We start from the raw sequence: 18,615 nt of genomic DNA on the forward strand, positions 1-18,615 counted from the left end.
CGGAGATCGGTTTGGCCCAGTCCACGTAACGGCTTATTTTTGAAGTGATCGCTTGCCACGCGCTGGTGCAACAAGCAACGTGTTACGGCTGCTGCGGGCGCAAAGCGTCAAGCTGACGCCAAACCTGGGGCGCCATCATTCTGCCGTAGCGCTCGACCCGGCACTCGGCCTCCTGTTCGTTGTCGCCGCCTTCTCTATCATCTTTCGCCTCCTCGTGTTCTTTCTTCGAAGCTTCTTCTTTTTGGTCGTCTTGTTGGAGCTGGCGCTTGCGCTGGTGGTGCTTCCATCGCCTCTCCCACGAGGCCACCCGCTCGATCTCTCTCAGGGCGTCGTCGCGGCGCATCGTCCGTCGGTGGTACTCCACCGCCTCGGCCCAGTACGCCTCGTTGGCCGCTGCCTGCTGGCCCTCGAGCTCCTCGCCTCCGCCACCAGTAGCTGAGACGGGCTGGGCGCCACCTGTGTCGACTGCTGCGGCCGCTGCTTGGTCTGCTTGGTCGATGCCGAGGAGCTCGCCGAGCTCGGCCAGGCTCATGTCGCACTCGCGGCCCTTCTTGGTCCGGTGGAAGTGCGACATGTTCTCCTCCCACAGCGCGTCCACGCTGTCGGCCTCGGCCGCCTGGTTCTGCTTCGTCACCACCACCGCAGCCGCTGCTGTCGGCGTCGCTGCGTCGTGGTCCTCCACCTCCATAGCGTCGGTGTGTGACTTCTCAATACTGCCTCCGCTGCTGCTCGAAGATTCAGTTGGCGCTGACGTGACCTGTGGCCTGTCCTTTGGCTATTGTATTGTGTAATGGTAAGGACAATGTTACTATCAAGTAGGTGTCGGGTCGTTGGTCGTGTCGTTGGTCGTGTCGTGTGGTCATGTCTCGGGTGTACCTTTTGATAGACGTGTTCGTAGATCTTGCTCTCCACAGTACTCTGAATGAAGAATCTATACACGAAGGTCTGCTTGGACTGCCCGATCCTGTGCACTCGACCCACCGCTTGCGCCTCTGCTCCCAGGCTGTACATTCAATAACAGATTTTATTATTTATTATAATTTTATCCCTGAGTTAGCTATGATTATTCATCACTTTCATTGCTGTGATGTACGGGCGGTGCGTACTTGAGCGATGGCTCGACGATGAACACATGAGTTGCTTCGATCAAATTGAGTCCGTTGCACCCAGTCCTAGTGGCAGCAGAAAGAAGCGTGAGCGGTTCGATTTCCTTGAATGAGACCGAAAAGAAAAATAAAGAGAGGGCACCGAATGGGCAGAAGAAGGACGGGCACGTCGGAGCGCGACTTGAAGTTGTCCAGATCCCGTTGCAGTATCTTCTTGTTGGCCGTACGCAGACGAATATTATTCACCCCGTTCTCGCTCAACGCCCTACGTCATCACAACCCAATCAGCCATCGTCATCACCACCTCCATCGTCATCATCGTCATCATCGTCATCATCAACATCATCATCGAGTGGTGGTACCTCGACACGAGCAACAGCACGTCGTCCCACTGGCTGAAGACGAGGCACTTGATCCTGCTATTATTGTCGACACGCGTGATGTTTTGCAGGAGGAGCTCGTCGTCCATGGCGCCGGCATCGGCGTCAGCCTTCTCCTTGCCCTTCTCTCGCTCGCGCTCCTGCGCCTGCGCGCTCTGTTGCACGTGAAGGATGCAGCGCACGACGCCCTCGATCTTCGTGCCCCAGCTGCCCTTCACCTCGACCCGCCGCTCCTGGGCCGTCTCCTCGGCCTCTTGCAGCGCTCTGGCCCGCGCCTCCTCCGCAGCGTCATCGTCGTGGCCGTCGCCGATGACGTGTGATGACGTCAGCACTGTGGGCGGGGCCGTAGTAGTTGTGGCGGATGAGGAGAAGAAGGTGAGCTCGGTCGTGTTCATTCGCGAGCGGCACGTGGGGCACTTGATCGTTCCATGGAGCGCCCTGAGAGGCCGAATCGCGTGAGTCTTTGCGTGCGTGTGCGGTGTGTGCCGTGTGTGCTATGTGTGACGCGCGTGTCGTGTGGTTACCTGTCGACCATGGTCATGATGCACGGGCAGCAGAACTCGTGGCCGCACAGGAGGATAGCGACATCGCTGTCGTTCTTGAGGGTCTCCTGGCAGATGACGCACTCCTTGACCTCTTCCTCAACTCCGTCGCCTTCGGAGGCATCGGCCTCCAGCTTCTCCTTGCCCTTCGTCGTGTCGACAGCTGAGCCGTCGATCGGCGGCTGCTGGTGCTCCCCTTCTTCCCGGTCGACCTTGGCCTTGTTCTGCGCGAGGGTCTTGAGGTAGCGCAGCTGGCCCCGCGCTCGCTGCAGCTCCGACTCGGACTCCTTCTTCATCACCTCCAGCCTCCGCTTGACCTCCTCCACCTGAACGGGCCACAGCTTGACCACCTCCTCTTCGGGCGGCACGATCTCACCTGCAACGTTTCCGAAACGTTTAGGAAACACAGAATTGTAAAGTGTGTTTTTTAAAATAATAATAATAATAATAATAATAATAATAAGGCCACGAACCAGGGACGCGGAGCCGAATCCTGACGGTCGCCATCTCCAGCTCGTCAAGAGCCGACAATCGCTCCTTTTGCTTCGTCCACACCTAGAGCCCAAGAAAAAGCAAATTAGAAAAACAACACGAAACGAAACGAAAGAAAACGAAAGCTGGCATGTTGAAGGAAGGTGGGCACCTCGTGGCTGAGCTTGAGCTCGTGCTTCATCATCTGCAGGCGTTTGATGTGATCCGCGCCCTCTTCAAGCAACTGCTTCCGCTCCTCATCGCTCTTGGAAGAGCCGCTGCTGCTGCGCAGGTGGCGCACGATGTGTGCCAGCACCTGCTCGGCCTCCGAACTCTCGCGGAAGCTGCCGAACCCGACCGTCTCGCTCGCTTCGCCGTCCTCCCCCTGCGCCGGCGTCTTGCCCTTCTTGTTCTTGCTGTGGGCCTTCTTCGCGCCATCGCCGTCATCGCCGTCACCATCTTCGCCGGGCGCCTTCTGGCGGTAGCGGTAGAGGGATCCGTCGTAGTTCATCAGCAGCACGTGGGCCTTGCAGTGGTCGCACACCTGGCCCGTCTTGTTGAAGTAGCTCCGGCACTGCCGGCAGTTGCCGCTGAGCTCGACGTCGGCCGCGGTCGGCGTGCGGTCGCCCAGGTGCAGCAGGGCGTTGACCGCCGCGGCGCGCTTCTTCGCGAGCTCCTTGAGCTCGTTGAAGAGGAGGTGCTTGAGGGTGGCGACGGTCTGGAACCGGTGCGCGAGGGTCAGGGCGCGCCCGCCCCTCCCGCGCATCTTGCCCTGCGTGCGCTCCTCCTGGGCCAGCAGCTCGTTGCGCAGCTTGGTGACGAAGTCGCAGTTGTGGTTGTCGTCGGCGCTGTCGATGAGGTTGAGGGCCTCGACCCACCAGGCGTTGAGCCGCACCTCCCGCTCCACTGTGTCCTCGCCCGTGATGATCTCCGGCTTGACCCTGGACTCGCCGTTGTGGGTGATCGTGGCATCCTCGGCCTCCTTGATCTTCCGCGTGGCCTCCTTCCACTTGTCCTGCGCCACCAGCTGCTCGAGTTCTGCACAAAAGAGAAAATGAATAAACCAATCAATAAAATTATAAATAAATAACCCACGAAGTGGAAGCAGTGAGGATGCGGGGTATGGACCAGCTCTCTTGGCGTAGAGCTCGCGCAGCTTCGCGGCCTCTTCCACCAGGCGATGGTCGTTGAGGGTGTGCCCTTCAGTCTTCTCCAGTTCTGCCCGCTCGTCGTCCGCCATGCCCTGGAAAACCTCGGCCAGGTTTGCCAACGCATGCAGCCTCTGCAAAGCATCAACGCTGATAATTTCGGCTACACACACACACACACACAGTCAGTGAACGCGCGAAAGAGGAGTGGTTGAACACGCGTTGAACCTTCGTTGACGCTGGCGGGCAGCTGTTTGCGCCCTTCCTCGTCGATGGGTCGGAACTCCATGCCCAGGACCTGGCGGTAGTTGCGGATCGCCTGCAGCTTGTCGCCGTTCACCAGCGCCACGCCGGCCAGACCGTTGAGCGACGCGACCAGGTTTCGCTGCCCATCCGCGCATTCGATGGTGGCCCTGTTCAAGAATGCAAGAAATGTTCACAAATCAAACGAGATAATATTTGAATATTTGATGATTACCTGATAATCAGCTGCAGGAGCAGCTCGCTCATAGACATGGTGTTCTTCTGGAGGGAGGTGAGGCCCGATTTGCTGCCCACCTAATGCTGAACATTAGTCGAATTCCTCAATTGATTAGATACGAGGAATCGCTCGCGTACCTGCGGATGGCAGCACGCCTGCCGGAGGGAGAGGAGTGACCCGAAGATCTTGGACACGTTCTTCTCAAAGTTGATCGCACGGTTGTGCTTTAAGCGTTCGAATATGGTGCGGGTGCGTTGCACGGTGTCGCCCAGCCTCTTCTTGTAAAAGTGCGCCTGCATGTCGCATTACTCCGCAATGAGTGTGTGCGTGTGTGTGTGCGTGTGTCGTGTCGTACCTCGACTGGAGAAAAGGTGAGGAATCGAGTTTTCTCGTGCAGGGGAGGAATGTCGATTTCGTCGACGACATCGACCTTGCTCGTGCGCCACATGATGGTGCGCAGGAACCCGTGCAGCTTGTCCCGCATCTCCCCGCGCTCGTAGGGCAGCTGCACGCACTGCCGCCACACGCTCCGGGCGTCGAACGGCGCGAGCTGCAGGAAGGCGATCAGGCCGTGCAGGTCCTCCAGCCCGCGCCGCTGTATGGGCGTCCCGCTGACGCCCCACCTGTTCACCGTCGACAGCCGCAGCGCCATCTTGGCGACCTTGGTCGACGGCGTCTCGATCATCTGCACCTCGTCTAAGCAGGTGCGCCAGAACCGCACGCCTGTAGCCCACCCAGGGCCATGTTGAGAGCTATTCAGAAGAATGCGAGGAATGTCTGGAGGCCCACCACGTCCGTACCCAGCAGAGGAGTAGGGATTGGTCGGTATCGCTTCTTGTCCCTGAAGTTTCTTGAGGGGCTCTGGCTGATGACGTGGCTCAAGTCATTCCTGAAAGAATGCAAGAAGAAAAAAGAAATGTTAGTTTATTGTGCAAAGCGCTTCAACGAACAAACAGGACTGGTGAGTACCGTAGGGTGGTGTAGGTGGTCAACACGACGTCGTAGTCGACCAACTGGGCAGGTCGCACGATCGGCAGCCCGCCAGCGTGCTTGGAGACCGTTCCGCGCACGCCCTCGTAGACCAGGTACTGTGTGTGTACAAGAGAGTCTCAGTGGTGTGTGTGTGTGTGTGTGTGTGTGTGTGTGTGTGTGTGTGTGTGTGTGTGTGTGTGTCGAATGTTCACCACCAGGCGATACCTTGAGCGCGCCAGGCCTGGTGTGACGTTCGATCTCCTGCTGCCACTGGGTTAGGATCGAGTCGGGGCACACGATCAAGGTAGCCCTCGACTCGAGCTGCTGTCCGCCGCGGGCCGTGCACTCGGGACACTCGTACGAGTCGCCTGTCAGCACCTCCGTTACCTCCTGCTTGCTGCGGTCATCCTCTGCCCCTTCTTCTTCTTCTTCCCCTTCCTCCTCCCTGTACTCGTCTTCGCTGCTCTCTCCTTTCTTCTTCTTCTTGCTTGTCCTCCGCTTTCCCTTCGTGTTCCTCTTCTTTGGCGTCGTGTTCTTGCTGGTCCTCCTTCTCTTCCTGGTCACAGTCCTATACGCACGACGCCCCAATCAGGAGTGCTCTGACGACCAATTACACGGCATACGACGCGCGACACACACGACACGACCAACGACCCCCGACGCGATGGGAGAGGAGAGAGCTGCGTACTGCTTAGGACCGGAGGGCACATAACCCACACACGCTGAGTGTTGCCAACGCCTGCAAGATTCGCACTGTACCCACACGCCGGCGTAGTCCGGATCGTCATCGCCGCAGAAGCACCAGACCTGGTCCTCCTGAATGCATCCAAAATAAGTAAGTAATAAAGTAATAATAGTAATTATATATTTCTATATTAGTATTATATTCGTATAAAGAAATCCAATGTCAGTCAATTCGAATGAAAGTGTTCGTACCTCCTCGGTGTTCTCCGTGGGAGATTCGATCTCCTTGTGTTGCCTCTTCTTCCTGTTCCTCTTGCTCTTGCGCAGCCTGCCGTTGGTCTGCCGAATGCCAGATGGCTGGGGGTCGTCATGTGCTGTGGCCTCAGTCGCGTCACCACCGGTGAGCATTGCGCCTGGCCCGGTTTTCGCCACCACGCCGGCGTGTGGCGGCCGCGGATTGGCGAGTATCAGCGCAAGCACCTCCACGGTCTTGCCCAGACCTGACGATTAAGCGCGAACCACACAACATCATTAGCTGAGCCTACGACGAACAGCAGCAGCAGCAACAACCGACAGCGAAACACAACCAGAACTTACCCATTTCATCGGCCAATATACCACCGCTCACGTCCGACGGTGCCGGGAAGCGGGCAAGCGTAAACTTGCCCGTGAACTGGTTGAAGTAGAACGTCACGCCCGTGGTGGTGTCCACGCCGTCCTCGCCTTCTTCTCTTTGAAGCCTGGTGCCCTGATACTCCGTCCAGAGGGGGTGCAGCGGAGTAGTAATAGCGCTCTTAGACGATGATGGTGTCACCTCATCCACCGTCATGTCGAGCTTTTCCTTGCCTTTCTTTTCGCCCTCGTCATCGACGTTCGGCTCGTCGATCAGGCTCTGATCGTCGCCGTCTTGGTCTTCTTCGTCGCTTCGCTGGGCCGTCTCTCGAAGCTTCATCCAGCCGACGGCCTTTCTCTGGTACGACCGAAGCGTAGCGACGAGGCCGGGAATCTCTAGATCCTCCGCCCGCAGCGCATCGCCGACGGGCCGCGTCTCACGCGCCAACCTCCGCTTCCCCTCCTCGCTGCACCGCGACAGCTCTCGGTACAGGTCCATCGGGTCGAACGTAGACTCCTCGCCGCCGCCCTGCTTGCCAGCCTCCGCCGTCCCCGCTGATGGCTTGTTGCGCTCCTCCTCATAGAGGTCTGCCACCAAACAAATTGTTACCGCCTTGGGCCTTGTGGTAACACAGACAGACCCACACACACGACACACGACACACGACACACACCAACGACGGGCCTGCAGAGTTACCGTTAACGGTGCCGGGATAGGCCCAGGCCATCAACCGCCGAATCGCATGAAACGCCTCGCCGGGCTGCTCGCGCTTGAGTTCGTCAGCGTGTCGTGCACCTGCGCCCAAGTGTGAGTTCCTGTGCGTGCCGTTGTGCGTGCCGTTGGCCGTGTCGTGTGCCGCAAGGGTACCCTTGAAAGCGCTCGGCCGGAGCAGGAAGCGCAGCTCCACTCGACGCTCGCGCGAGCTGCTGCCAGGACCGGCCCCAACCACGGCTGCCTGTACGCCCACGAGGTGCGGCTTGTGGCGAAGCAGATAGAGCGCGGCGTCGATAACCTCCTGCGGCACCACCGGCGGCGCCTGCACAGACCCGTCGTCGCCCGTCGCAGCGATGCGGCTGGCGAAGGCGCTGTCGAACGGCGCGCACGCCACCACATCGCCTTCTGTCGACAGAAAAAGGCCGAGCGTAGCGCGTAGCTGTTGCCGATCACACGAGTCGGCCGACGTAGAGGAAGAAGATGAAGGAGGCGACGTATGGTCATTGGCCAGGGCGTGGTTGATCTCGGCATCGGAGAGGATGGCCGACTTGAAGGGCACCAGCCTTATGCGAGCGATGGTGGTAGGTAGAGAAGATGCCGCCGCCGCATCGACGCTCAGGCCCCCTTCACCATCAGCGCTGGCGAGCTCGTCCTGCAGTGCGAAACCGCTGGCGATGAAGATGCATCTGCTGGCTCCCCCCTCCGCCTCTTCTGCATCTTCGTCGCGCTCGCCGACTGCTCGGATGGTGAGCATCTCCTCTTCGGATGCGTGCTCCCTCCTCTGGCGTGACCCAGCACCCAACCGCTTCTTGCCCTTCTTCACCTTTTGCCTCTTCCGCTGCTGCTGCTCGGACAGGAGCTCATCTTCCTCATCTTTCGCCTCCACAACTTGCGGCGCCAAGATGAAGGCTGCTGCCGCGCCGTCGGCATCATCGCCCGCCCCCGCCACCACCGCCCACGACTGCGCCTCCTGCTGTCGGGGCGTCAGCCGTTGCACCCTCGACGCCTTTCTCTTGCGCCTGCTTGCATCCATCTCCTTTCTTTTCTTTTTCTTTTCTTTGTTGTTACTTTACTTTTTCTTTTTGCAGCGCGAAATTTCCGTTGGCCAGAACAAAATGGCGTGGCCGGTCTTCGCCTTCGCTCGACAAGCTTCAACTTTGAAGAATGGCTCGCAAGGCGAAGAAAAAAGAAAACACGCAAGGTACACAGAGGCACAACTTTCACAAGCACACTCTCGCCCACTCAGCGACAGACTTTGGTTAGTGGCTGACGTGGCATTGTTGGAATGATTGTGCAGGGGTGGGCGACTTCTGGCGAGATTTCCTCCGAATAGGTGGAATGTTAACCCCTAACATGCTCATACTGACACGACGACAAAGAAACAAATAACCTGAGAAGAGAAGAGAGAACCAACCTGAGAAGAGAAGAAGATGGAGGCAACGAGCGCACTGAAGCCACAGAGAGATCTCACGACCAAGATTAAGGGCGTCATCTTTGACTGTGGCGGAGTTCTTGCTGGTGCGTTGATTCTCTCTGCCTGGATTTGAAAAACGACTCCCCCCAACTATTGTAGTGTTCTCGCTCGACAGGAAATGTGCCCAGCCGCATGCTCAAGACACTGGCCCAGCGCTACCCCGAAGAACAAAGGGACACCATTCAGTACGCACCTCCCTGCTTTTGTTTTGATTATTTATATTATTTATTTATTATTCTGTGCTGTTGCTGACGTCACGTTCGTGTCACGCTACACAAAAAAAACACACACAAATGCCACACGCAACACGCACGAAACGCAAAAGGTACTGCCACAAGGGGCCTGACCGCGCGCCAGGACCGTGCTACAGGTACTGGAACAACATCAAGTCGATGCCCGAATACAAGGAGGCCGACTACTGGCAGGACTTCAAGACCATGGGTACGCTCCAGTCACTGCACTGAACTCTGGCATGAGCTCACACATGCACGCATACGGCACACACACACACCACCGCACACGCACAAAACATAACAGTAAAGCAGGTGAGAGAGCCTGTGGAAGAGCTGCAGCAGATGCTGCAGGAAAGCTACTACTGCTACACCGAGTGCCTCGAGCTGGCGAAGCAGGTCAAGGCCTCGGGCGTGGCCATCGCCATCTGCTCGAACCATTCCGCCGAGGCACGTGACACGCCCAACCGATTGCTCACTAGCTAGTGCTATTTATTATTTATTTATTTATTTTTGTACATCATGCAGTGGCTGGACCAGATTGCCACCAAGTTCGGCTTCTATGACGTCTTCAACAAGGACTTGGTGCGGCTTCTACCGCTCTTTTGGTGCTTCTTCAAATGACACCTGTTTCCACTCACTCTTGCTTGCGCGATTCCCCAGGTGATCGTATCGCAAACTGTGAGGTCAGCCAAACCAGCCAAGGCCATCTACGAGGTCACACTCGCCAAGCTGCGCGAGGAGCTCGGTGAGGACCTCCAGGCCTCCGAGGTGCGTTATTTTTATTATTACATTATAGATATTATCGCGATTAATTATTAATTATTTATTTATTATTTTAATTATTATTCTACACCTACACGCAGGTTCTGTTCATCGACGACAAGCAGGAGAACATCGCCACCGCGTCCGAGTTGGGGATGCTGGGCTTCTGCTTCAATGCCCACGCCCAGCCATCGGACGTGCTCAAGCAGGCCCTCATCGACCTCCACCTCTTGCCCAAGGCCTAAATGTGCGCTCAGTGAGCTCAGCAGAGTTTGGCATTGAATCAGATTTATTGTTTATTGTGTGCATCCGCAGTCCAGGCCTGAAAGGTGAAGGCTCTGCTGAGCTAACTGAGCGCTGCTGCCAACGCAGGAAGGGGTGGAAGGATTTTGTGAAATGGAAATTATGTGCACTCAGGAGATGTTGTTCACTTAGTGATCCACAAAGAGGGCATCATAGCGACCGTCCAGCTCTTGCAGGTTCGCTATCGGGGCCGCGCACAGGTCGACCGCCAGAAGGTCCTGCGATTGCACCTCCATCATTACCGCTCAACAGCGGAAGAAGAAGAAGAAGGAGTAAGGGGGCAGATCTATACCCCTGGTGGCGGCATTCGGAAGAAGACCTCCTCGTAAGTGGTGACGAGCTCGTGCGTCGACTTGCCCTTCTTGTGGTAGTTGAGCCCGCCTCCTGGTGATTGATGGACATGGAGACCAGGCCCTCGTAGGAGGCCAACATGCTCGTGTACCCTCGCTCCGCCGCGAACCGGATGATCCAGGGGGTCCATAGCATCTGCACACAGCATTCTTGGTATCAATTTTCATATAATATATAAATTGGTTATTATATATTGTAATACATAGTGTGGCTTGTACCGGCTTCTTGATCATCCATTTGCTGGGCAGGGTCTTGTCGATGAAGGGCTGGAAGGACGGGTCAGCCGTCTGTGCAGGAGGAATATGTGAAGATGAAGTTTGCATTCCTTGAGAGGGGCACAGGCCTGAATGATTGGGGCCAAACCTTGATTTGGCGGAACCAATGGATGAACTGCTCCCAGGGCTTGGGGAAGGCCAGCGTGCCCCAGCTGCCGATCAGCGGGTAGAAGAACGGCGTGGAGTTGGTGAACACCGGCAGCTGCAGCGACCCTGGCGCTCTGGATGTCGTTTTTGGTGTTTTGAGACAACAATAAACAAATATAAGAATGTAATAACAAACAAATATAAGTATGTTGGAGGTAATGAATGTATGTACGAGCATGGGACGAGCCACTGTTGCTGAGTCGTGAAGCCATAAATCCTAATCCATTCATCCAATCAGAGTTGTTCCAACAATAAGTTTGTAATATGTAATGGTGTGCTGGCAGTGTACCGAGGTGTGTAGTGTCGCTTGTCGGTGTGGTACTGTTGGATGGCGCGCTTGATCCAGCGGTAGAACTGGGTCGACTGCTCGAGGTCGTCCTCCATGATGTAGGCGAACTCGTTGTTGGGCAGGGGCTTGGCCGGGAGAGGCGGCAGCGGGAAGGCCCTCATGTCTGGTGTCAACGTGCCCTCGGCGGAGGCGGTGGCGGGGGCAGGCCCGTAGGCCGAGTCGACAAACGAGCCCAGCCACTGGAACGCGAGGCCCACATTCCTGCCTTGGTCAAAGATGCGCTTGCGCCCGTGGGGCCAGTCAAGCTGCTTGGCCGCCTGTAACACCGCCGCGTTCTGTTGCTCGTCGTAGTCCACGAATACGTCCAGGTTGACCTCGTCCCCGTCGTACTCGGCCCCTACTAAAGATTGGAGTAATCGCTAATAGGCCATAATAGACAATATTCAACATAAACGCACAACATAGCACGGTGACGTTAGGAGTGATTGGTTAGTTATACTAAGAGAGTAAAGATGGACATATATGTTACCTGAAGAGCTTCTGGTCGTTTGTAGGTGAGCACTTTCAAGACGATCCGCACATCGGAGCCGTCGGGCGGCGCGTTGGGCACTGGCCAGGCGCTCTCGTCGAACGCCCTGCAGCTCTGCGGCTGGCCCTCCTCGCCCAGTAGCCACAGGCCGTGCCGCACCATGCCTTCCCGGTTCGCACTGGGTGGGAAGTAGGCCACCACAGGCGGGATCAGGGGAATGGGCCGGGCCTGGTAGGCCCGCTGCCGGTGCCGCTGGAGGACTTGAGTCGAGTCCGGGTGAAACAGATCAGGGTCGAGGCTGCGCATCTTGAGCGCTGATGAGAGCGCTCCGACGTCGGCCAAGGCGCACAGGTCGGGCAGGGCGTCGGTGAGCGACACGATGGAGGCGAGTGTGCGCTCGGTGGCGCCCTCCACGAGTTGGCGGGCCAAGCCGTCGAAGAATCGCACCACGGCCGAATCGCCGCAGGCCACGTAAACGAAAGCGCCGCAAGGATGCACGGCAGGAGCCGATCTCATCGCCCCAACTGCTATACCACAATCATTCAGAAGTTGAGCCAGCACACACGACACGACACGACACACGACACACACGACACACACGATACACACGATACACACGACACACGACACACGACACACGACACTGAGCGGAAGAGTACTGTTGGTGAAGGTGACGCGATGCTCGGCTCGCAGGGTGGGATGGCCGATGGTCTGCAGGTCGTCCATCTGGCCTCGGTTCGGGTGCGTGTGCACAAAGTCGAGCGGGTTGCCGACCCACACCTGGCGCATGTCGTTCATTACCACCACGTTGAACCTGCGCGCCGCCAAGCCGCCCACGAGCCTGAAGAAACGCGACAGCAGCACATAGGCCGACGATGGCTCTCCATCGTCACCGTCTCGGCGCATGGAGACCAACTTGTGAAGCAGCGCCGTTCGATCATCGCTCCAATGTTCTTCGTCGCCGAGCAGCAGGTGGTCGATGCCGTCGCCGTCTCGGCCGAGCGAGATGACGACATAGTCTGAGCTTGGCACGGCCTCGAGCAGTCGCTCGCATTCGGCGTCCGCGCAGGCAAAGGCCACACCAACCGCCGAACCCTCTGCAGCTGAGCGGGCTCGCCACGAGCACAGCCAGTTGAGCGCGTAGTCGACGGTGCTCTGGTCGACCAGGCCCACCACTATGGTCCCCAGCACGTAGCCGGACCGCTGCCCGACAGAAGCTAAGTTGACAGTGCTGCCCCCCGGTGGGGCCAGAGTCTGGTGGCCTGGGCTTGCACCGGAGTCCATCACACCCGGCATACCGCCCAGCAGGTAGTGGTAGTACAGCAGCAGTGCCAGGCAGCTCCCCACCGCAAGTCCGAAGGGGTGAGATTGTCGAGGCCGGCCTCGCATCTTTCCTCTCGCACCCCCCTTCCTCTTCTTCCTCTTTTTCTTTTTCTTCTTCTCTACAACTCTGCACCGTGTCTTGTGGCCACTCGGCCGAACGTGGAGCTTTCCTAATTGGTATTTTGGGCTTTTTCAAAAATTCAAAATATATAATTACTTTTTTCCTTTTTCAAAGAATAAAACCGGGCAACTCCGAGGCGAGAGCTATTTTTCGACTATTTACATAGTTTTTAAAAGAATGTTACAGTGGACTGGCCGCGAGCGCAACCGGTTGTTCTTCATCGATGTCTTCGCGACTGTCTTCGTTGTTGGGGGAGTCCTCCTTCTTCAGCCATTCCTCGTTCTCTTCATCCTCCGACGCGTCGTACATCGTCGCGGAATCGTCGTCTTCCTCATCGTCTTCGTTCAACTCCTCCTTGGTTTGGACGGGCTTTCGGCGAACGCGTACGCCGCGCGTGCGTCGCGCTGCCCTCTCATCGTCGATCCCGCTCTTGCGTTTGTTGCGCGACCACCTCAGCCCACACGCGTTGCACAACCTGCGTCACATGAAGCCATCATCAATGAGCACGTGTGCGTGTGCGCGTGCGCTATGAGCGTGCGTGCGGTTTGGTACCTGACGTTGTCGTAGCCGCGGCGCCACACCGACGAGTTTCCCGTGCCACAGTGTGCGCATCGCTTCTTGCGCGCACCACCTCCACCACATGATGACGTCTGCGCGAGCGACCGGTCAGCCAAATTCTGTAACCAGCAACGAACGCGCGACGCCACTTAGTACCTTGCGGCCGGCGGCTGGTGAGTGGCCGCAGGTGGTCGACAGGTCGTGCTGAGGCGGCGACGCACTGCCGTGCGAGTTGGCTTTGGGCGACGACACTGGCGACGATGACGACGAGGAGGACGTGCGCGTAGCCGACGTCGACGACGTCGAACTGGCGAGGCTGGTCAGCGCCATGGAGGCGCTCGCGGCCAGCAGGTCGGCCGACGAGTTCGTCGCGCGTCGGTCGCTGAGACTGGCGCTGGGTTGGTGGAGGGTCGATGAGCCGCACGACGCCGCCGACGGCCACGGCGTGGTGAAGAGCGACAGCAGCGAGGCGGCCGACGAAGACGACGATGTCGTGTCTGCGGTCGAGCAGAGCTGCGAGAGCATGTGCGCCGAGGCGGACGAGGAAGACGACGCCAACGCACTGGCGGCTGCAGTGCAACCGGCGGAGCGAAGGAGGTGGAGTCCCACGACGCCGTCGGTGATCACCTCGTCCTCGACTGCCGCGGCTGACTGTGAGTTGTCGGCGGCGGCCCTCGGCCCGGTCTCGCCTGTGCTGACGCTTCGCGGGCGGCGCTCGGGCTTGACCTGTCGCAGACTGGTCGGTCCTCGCGGCGCCTGCGGCGACTGGTCTGTCGGTGAAGGCGACGAGGGCGAAGAAGCAGATGACGTGGCCGAGGAGGACGGGTGGGGCTCCGGCTCGGCCGCGGCCTTGCGCTTGTTGCCGGTCGTGGTGGTGCCGACGCTGGTGGCTTCGTCCTTGATCAGCTTGAGATAGGGCGAATAGGCGGCCAGCTCGGCGATGTGCGCCAACGCCAGGTCCTGCATAACGTTATGTTAACATTATAGTTAACCGGACATGGTCTGCCTGCCGCACGATCAAGATGGCCAATCATGGAAACATGGAAAAGCCAGAGAGGGCAACCAAACACCAAAACATGTGAAGGTAGCCGGGCATGCGTACCCGGTCACCGTCGGCCAGCTCCCCGCCGAGAGCCTTTTCCGCTAGGCCGGCGATCTTGGTACCCAGCAACTGGACCTAATGGTGACCAGAAAAAATGTACGCGGAAGATTATTATTTGCCGCATTAAAAAAAGAGCGAACGAGAGGTGACTTGCGGGGGACAACGACGTACAACGGTCCAGAGGAGATGCGACATGGGCGCCCCCGATGTCATGAGCGACGCCGGCGTCAGGCCATCCGTGGCAGGAGCTACTCCACCGGTCGGCGCGCAAGACTGTGGCGAGCTGGGTGCGCTGCTCGTCGACGACCTCTGTGCGGTGTTCGCCGGGGCGGCGTTGGCGGTCACCCAGGACCCGACCAGCGAGATCTGCGGCGGAGAGGGCAGGGCCGCGAGTCCCGGGCCTGAAATTTGCGGGGCCGCGGCGAAGGCCGGGAATGGCAGGCCGACCGAACCCTGCAGGAAAGGCACCAACAGCGCGCAGGCCGCCGAGGCCGACGAGTTCTCGAGCGACATCGACGAGTAGTAGGGGGAGCTCGGCACGAAGGCCTGTTGAGGCTGGTGGGCCTGGGCCTGGTGGTGCGACGAGGCGGGGCTGAAGGCCGATTGGTGGCGCGACTGGGCGACGGGGCGGAGGCTGTGTGGGCCGGTGGGGCCTCCGACGACGGCGAGCGGCGCCAGGCGGGCAGATGATGAGGAGGACGATGACAATGAGGTGGCGAGCATGGACGATGCGGGCGGCAGGAGAGGGGGCTGAGAGGACTGTTGGCGAGTAGTGGAGGACGATGTTGAAGATGATGACGCAGGAAAGGATTGATTGAGCGACGAAAGATGGAAGAAGGAAGGTGGAAGTGTGGTAATGCTGTGCGGCTGTTGAGAAGACGGAGCGGAGGAGGAAGATGAAGGGGGCGGCAGAAGGATTCGACCTTGAAGAGGAGGCTGCCTTTCTAGGCCATGGGCCTGTTGATGTTGATGATGACTTGGATGCAGCTGACGCAGAAGTAGAGGCGCCGATGATGAAGTTGACGATGCCGCCGCTGCCGGCGAAGAAGAAGACAAAGAGTGTCTCGGAAGGAGAAGATGATCACTTGTTGTCGACACCTCGGCAGACAGAGAACCTGTGGTCCTTCGGCGCTTGGGCTGGCGGTGGTGTGCGGGCAGCGGCGCTGTCAAAGATGATGGTGGTGGCGATGGATTCATGTGGTGTTGATGAAGGCGGAGGGGCTCGGTGGCGGTCGTCGTGGTGGGTCGGCTGGGTGGTGGCGGAGGATCAGCTCTCGCCTACTTCTTGGACTGTTGGTGTTGCGGGTTGCTGGCGCTTGGAGACTGGCGGGCGGAGGCTGGCGCGGTGTGCGCGGCTCGATCGTTGTGCAGTGGTCGCGGTTGGTTGGGCTCAGTGGTGCCGCGTGTCGTGGTCGCTCTGGTCGTAGCGGCAAAATGAGCTGAAATGACGGCTCGCCAGATCGTCGGCTTTATCTGGTACCTCGGTGGTGCTGGTCTCTCTGTTGACGTAGGACCGGTCTCTTTCTCTCTTGTGTGCGCGTGGCCTGGCCGCTTTGATGTGCTGTTGGCGTTTTGTTGTGTTGTGTTGGGTAGCGTCTATCTCTGTTCTCTCGCTTTTGCGTGTTGGCCACGCGCTGCGCTTCCAAAACAGAAGTGATGTTGCGGGCCGGCAACCAAACTACAACTTTCGCTGGAGGAGTCTGGAGGGTTGTGGGCGCTTGGCCTGTGCCGATTATGATAAAGGTCGGGTAAAGAAGCGAGAGCCCCGGCACCCCACACATGCCACAAATTCCTCGTGAGACTCGAACATTCCATCTCTCGGCCCATTACGCAATGATCACACTCCTTCCTAAAATGCCGAGTGGGTGCTGCGCTCCGGAGCAACCCGAAGAAAAATATCCGAAGCGACCAATGACGGCCTTCATGGAATTAAAGGGACCACTCACGGGTCGTCATTTCAGTTCACCTGCAGCCAACAAAAAGGCATTCTATAAAACCAACCAACCAACGCGCCCGCAATGCCCGCAAAACAAACTGTGTCTATGGGAAAAAGGCCAAGGGCACAACACCATACATTTCAGCAGAGCACGGGGCAGGTTTTGCGGCTTACTGGCTGGCACGCTCGCTGCACGAGAATGTCAGAGAAAGTTGAAGTGATCAGCCAAGGAAAATAAATCACATGTGCTCACTCTCTGGCCTGAGAGAAAAGCAAACGTGCGGCACGTGATCTTGTGCACAATGAGGAGAAGAAGAAGGCCGGGTAGAAGAAAAACACCAAAATGGCCAGAGGGACGACGTACAGGGAGATGCCCTTGGGCTCAGCCTCGCCCGCAACGAGCCTCTTCCAGAAGGCGCTGTTCTCCTCAATGATCTTGAGGGCATAGTCCTGCACAAGGTCATGTTATAGTCAGTTAGCGGCTCCTTCAAGGAGTGCTTGCTAGGTCGAAGTGGGGCATAGGCAAGCAGCCCGAGAAGTCGTGGCCTGCGATTTGGGCTGATGGGCTTAGAGAGTGGGCAGAGCGGGCGTACCCTGGGCTTGGCCTTGCCCTCAAAGGCGAACTTGTTGCCGTTGGCGCCCTTGTAGTCCCTGAACCACACGTAGGTCTCGTGGAGGTAGCCCGGCATCTCCTTCTCTACATCGTCGATGTCGTTGAGCTTCTCGGCGAGGGGATCGTTCACGTCGATGGCGATGATCTTCCAATCAGTCTCACCTGCGGGTGTAACACCACGACCGAGTTCAACATCTCCACCAGAGTACGAGTCGTTAATCAGCGTAAACGTACCCTCGTCGATGAGAGCCATGGCGCCGAGCACCTTGACCTGCTTGACGTCACCAGTCTTGGCAACGGCGCTGCCGATCTCGCAGACGTCGAGCGGGTCCTTGTCGCCGAAGGCATCAGTGTCGGGGTGCTTGTGCGAGGGGTCCTCCCAGGTCTAGGACGCGCAACGCGATGAAGCCCATCCGCGACGACCGTGGTCAGCAAATGAGACTAATGATGGGAAAGAAGATCTCTCACCTGAGGGAAGGCACCATAGTTCCACATGTAGCCCTCACCGTACTCGACGAAGCGGAGCTTGCCGTTCTGTGAAGACAGGATTGCAAATTGTAAGAATGCGCACAAAATAAATTATAATTTGCGATCTGCGACTGAGTTGAGCAAATTTCGTACCTTGACGTCCTGCTTGATGGGGTTGAAGGCCTCCTCCTTGCTGATCTCAAGCTTGGCCCTGAACGGCAGTGGCATTTTTTGATTAAATCAGGCTCAAGGGAAGGGGGCTTTAATCTTCGTAAAGGTACCTGGTGTTCTTGGGGATCTCAACAACCATGTTGAAGATGCCCTTCTCCGCATCGACGGCGAGGGGGATGTCGTGGAAGGGCGAGACCCTCTGACCATCCTTCTCTGCATGCAGAGGGACAATTCGTGAGTCGGGATCGTGCAGATGCAGGTGGGTGAGGCGAGTATACTCGCATTACATGTCGATTTCATAATAATTTTTGCAGAAAAATGAGTAGGATGCCGCACCGAAGAAGAGCCTGTACTCGAGGGTGCTCTCCTGACCTTCAGCCTTGGTGGTGTAGCTCATGATGGTGATTAGAAGCACTATTGACGATGAAACAGATCGAGTGTTCGGGCTACTACTCGAATTTGTGCTGATCTCCTCGGCTGACGTCAGCCATCGCCTTAATGTGGTCCACTCAACTTGCCAGCGCCTGCCGTCGAATGTGCAGGTTTGTCCACGCCGCTGAGTGGCTCGTACAGCGCTATTTGGCGTCATCATCGGTGACGTGCACCACCAAACCGCTGGGTTGATGATGTTGTTGTGTTGGAATTGCCTCTCTTTCCCACAACTGAGAAGAGCTCCGCCACAAGCTTCATCAACCCGAGGCGGTGGTTCAACTGGTTTGTCTACTTAGTGCTCCGCCGGCGGTGCGAACCAAGCACGCTCTACGCTCCGGTGGCGCTGTGCATCTACACCCCAGGCAGGCAAGCAGTGGTCAGGCGCAAGGTAGCGGGTTGTGAGCCTCAAGCAGCGGA

At 57.9% G+C, this 18,615-nt stretch overlaps 5 protein-coding genes across 5 annotated transcripts; 1 reads left to right on the forward strand and 4 right to left on the reverse strand.

Annotated features, from left to right (window-relative positions):
• Positions 1-82: 82 nt before the first annotated feature.
• On the reverse strand, positions 83-8,144 carry ACA1_214970 (SNF2 family Nterminal domain containing protein; the record flags this gene model as incomplete). The annotated part of the gene is made up of 22 exons (XM_004337033.1): positions 83-775; positions 877-1,003; positions 1,107-1,172; positions 1,249-1,371; positions 1,469-1,924; positions 2,011-2,404; positions 2,502-2,583; positions 2,672-3,537; positions 3,628-3,810; positions 3,876-4,060; positions 4,126-4,205; positions 4,266-4,421; positions 4,484-4,851; positions 4,929-5,017; positions 5,098-5,216; positions 5,326-5,668; positions 5,855-5,916; positions 6,037-6,284; positions 6,413-6,524; positions 6,656-6,984; positions 7,094-7,192; positions 7,265-8,144. The coding sequence occupies 22 exons, from the start codon at positions 8,142-8,144 to the stop codon at positions 83-85; spliced, it is 6,060 nt and encodes a 2,019-aa protein (XP_004337081.1).
• Positions 8,145-8,541: 397 nt separating this feature from the next.
• Positions 8,542-9,825, forward strand: ACA1_214980 (the record flags this gene model as incomplete). Its single annotated transcript, XM_004337034.1, has 7 exons — positions 8,542-8,629; positions 8,701-8,770; positions 8,956-9,026; positions 9,123-9,229; positions 9,344-9,400; positions 9,479-9,586; positions 9,682-9,825. The coding sequence occupies 7 exons, from the start codon at positions 8,542-8,544 to the stop codon at positions 9,823-9,825; spliced, it is 645 nt and encodes a 214-aa protein (XP_004337082.1).
• Positions 9,826-10,011: 186 nt separating this feature from the next.
• On the reverse strand, positions 10,012-12,863 carry ACA1_214990 (uncharacterized protein; the record flags this gene model as incomplete). Its single annotated transcript, XM_004337035.1, is given in 8 exon segments — positions 10,012-10,101; positions 10,176-10,326; positions 10,344-10,369; positions 10,453-10,521; positions 10,598-10,730; positions 10,946-11,364; positions 11,475-11,998; positions 12,134-12,863. 8 exon segments carry the CDS (start codon positions 12,861-12,863, stop codon positions 10,012-10,014), a joined length of 2,142 nt encoding a protein of 713 aa, XP_004337083.1.
• A 235-nt stretch (positions 12,864-13,098) lies between these two features.
• On the reverse strand, positions 13,099-15,775 carry ACA1_215000 (GATA zinc finger domain containing protein; the record flags this gene model as incomplete). The annotated part of the gene is made up of 5 exons (XM_004337036.1): positions 13,099-13,393; positions 13,471-13,568; positions 13,633-14,436; positions 14,579-14,653; positions 14,750-15,775. The coding sequence occupies 5 exons, from the start codon at positions 15,773-15,775 to the stop codon at positions 13,099-13,101; spliced, it is 2,298 nt and encodes a 765-aa protein (XP_004337084.1).
• Positions 15,776-16,684: 909 nt separating this feature from the next.
• On the reverse strand, positions 16,685-18,163 carry ACA1_215010 (inorganic diphosphatase; the record flags this gene model as incomplete). Its single annotated transcript, XM_004337037.1, has 8 exons — positions 16,685-16,703; positions 16,879-16,964; positions 17,108-17,289; positions 17,362-17,512; positions 17,596-17,661; positions 17,749-17,806; positions 17,877-17,979; positions 18,103-18,163. 8 exons carry the CDS (start codon positions 18,161-18,163, stop codon positions 16,685-16,687), a joined length of 726 nt encoding a protein of 241 aa, XP_004337085.1.
• Positions 18,164-18,615: the final 452 nt, after the last annotated feature.

Source organism: Acanthamoeba castellanii (genome assembly GCF_000313135.1).
Source record: "Acanthamoeba castellanii str. Neff unplaced genomic scaffold scf7180000084758, whole genome shotgun sequence".
Lineage (NCBI taxonomy): Eukaryota > Discosea > Longamoebia > Acanthamoebidae > Acanthamoeba > Acanthamoeba castellanii.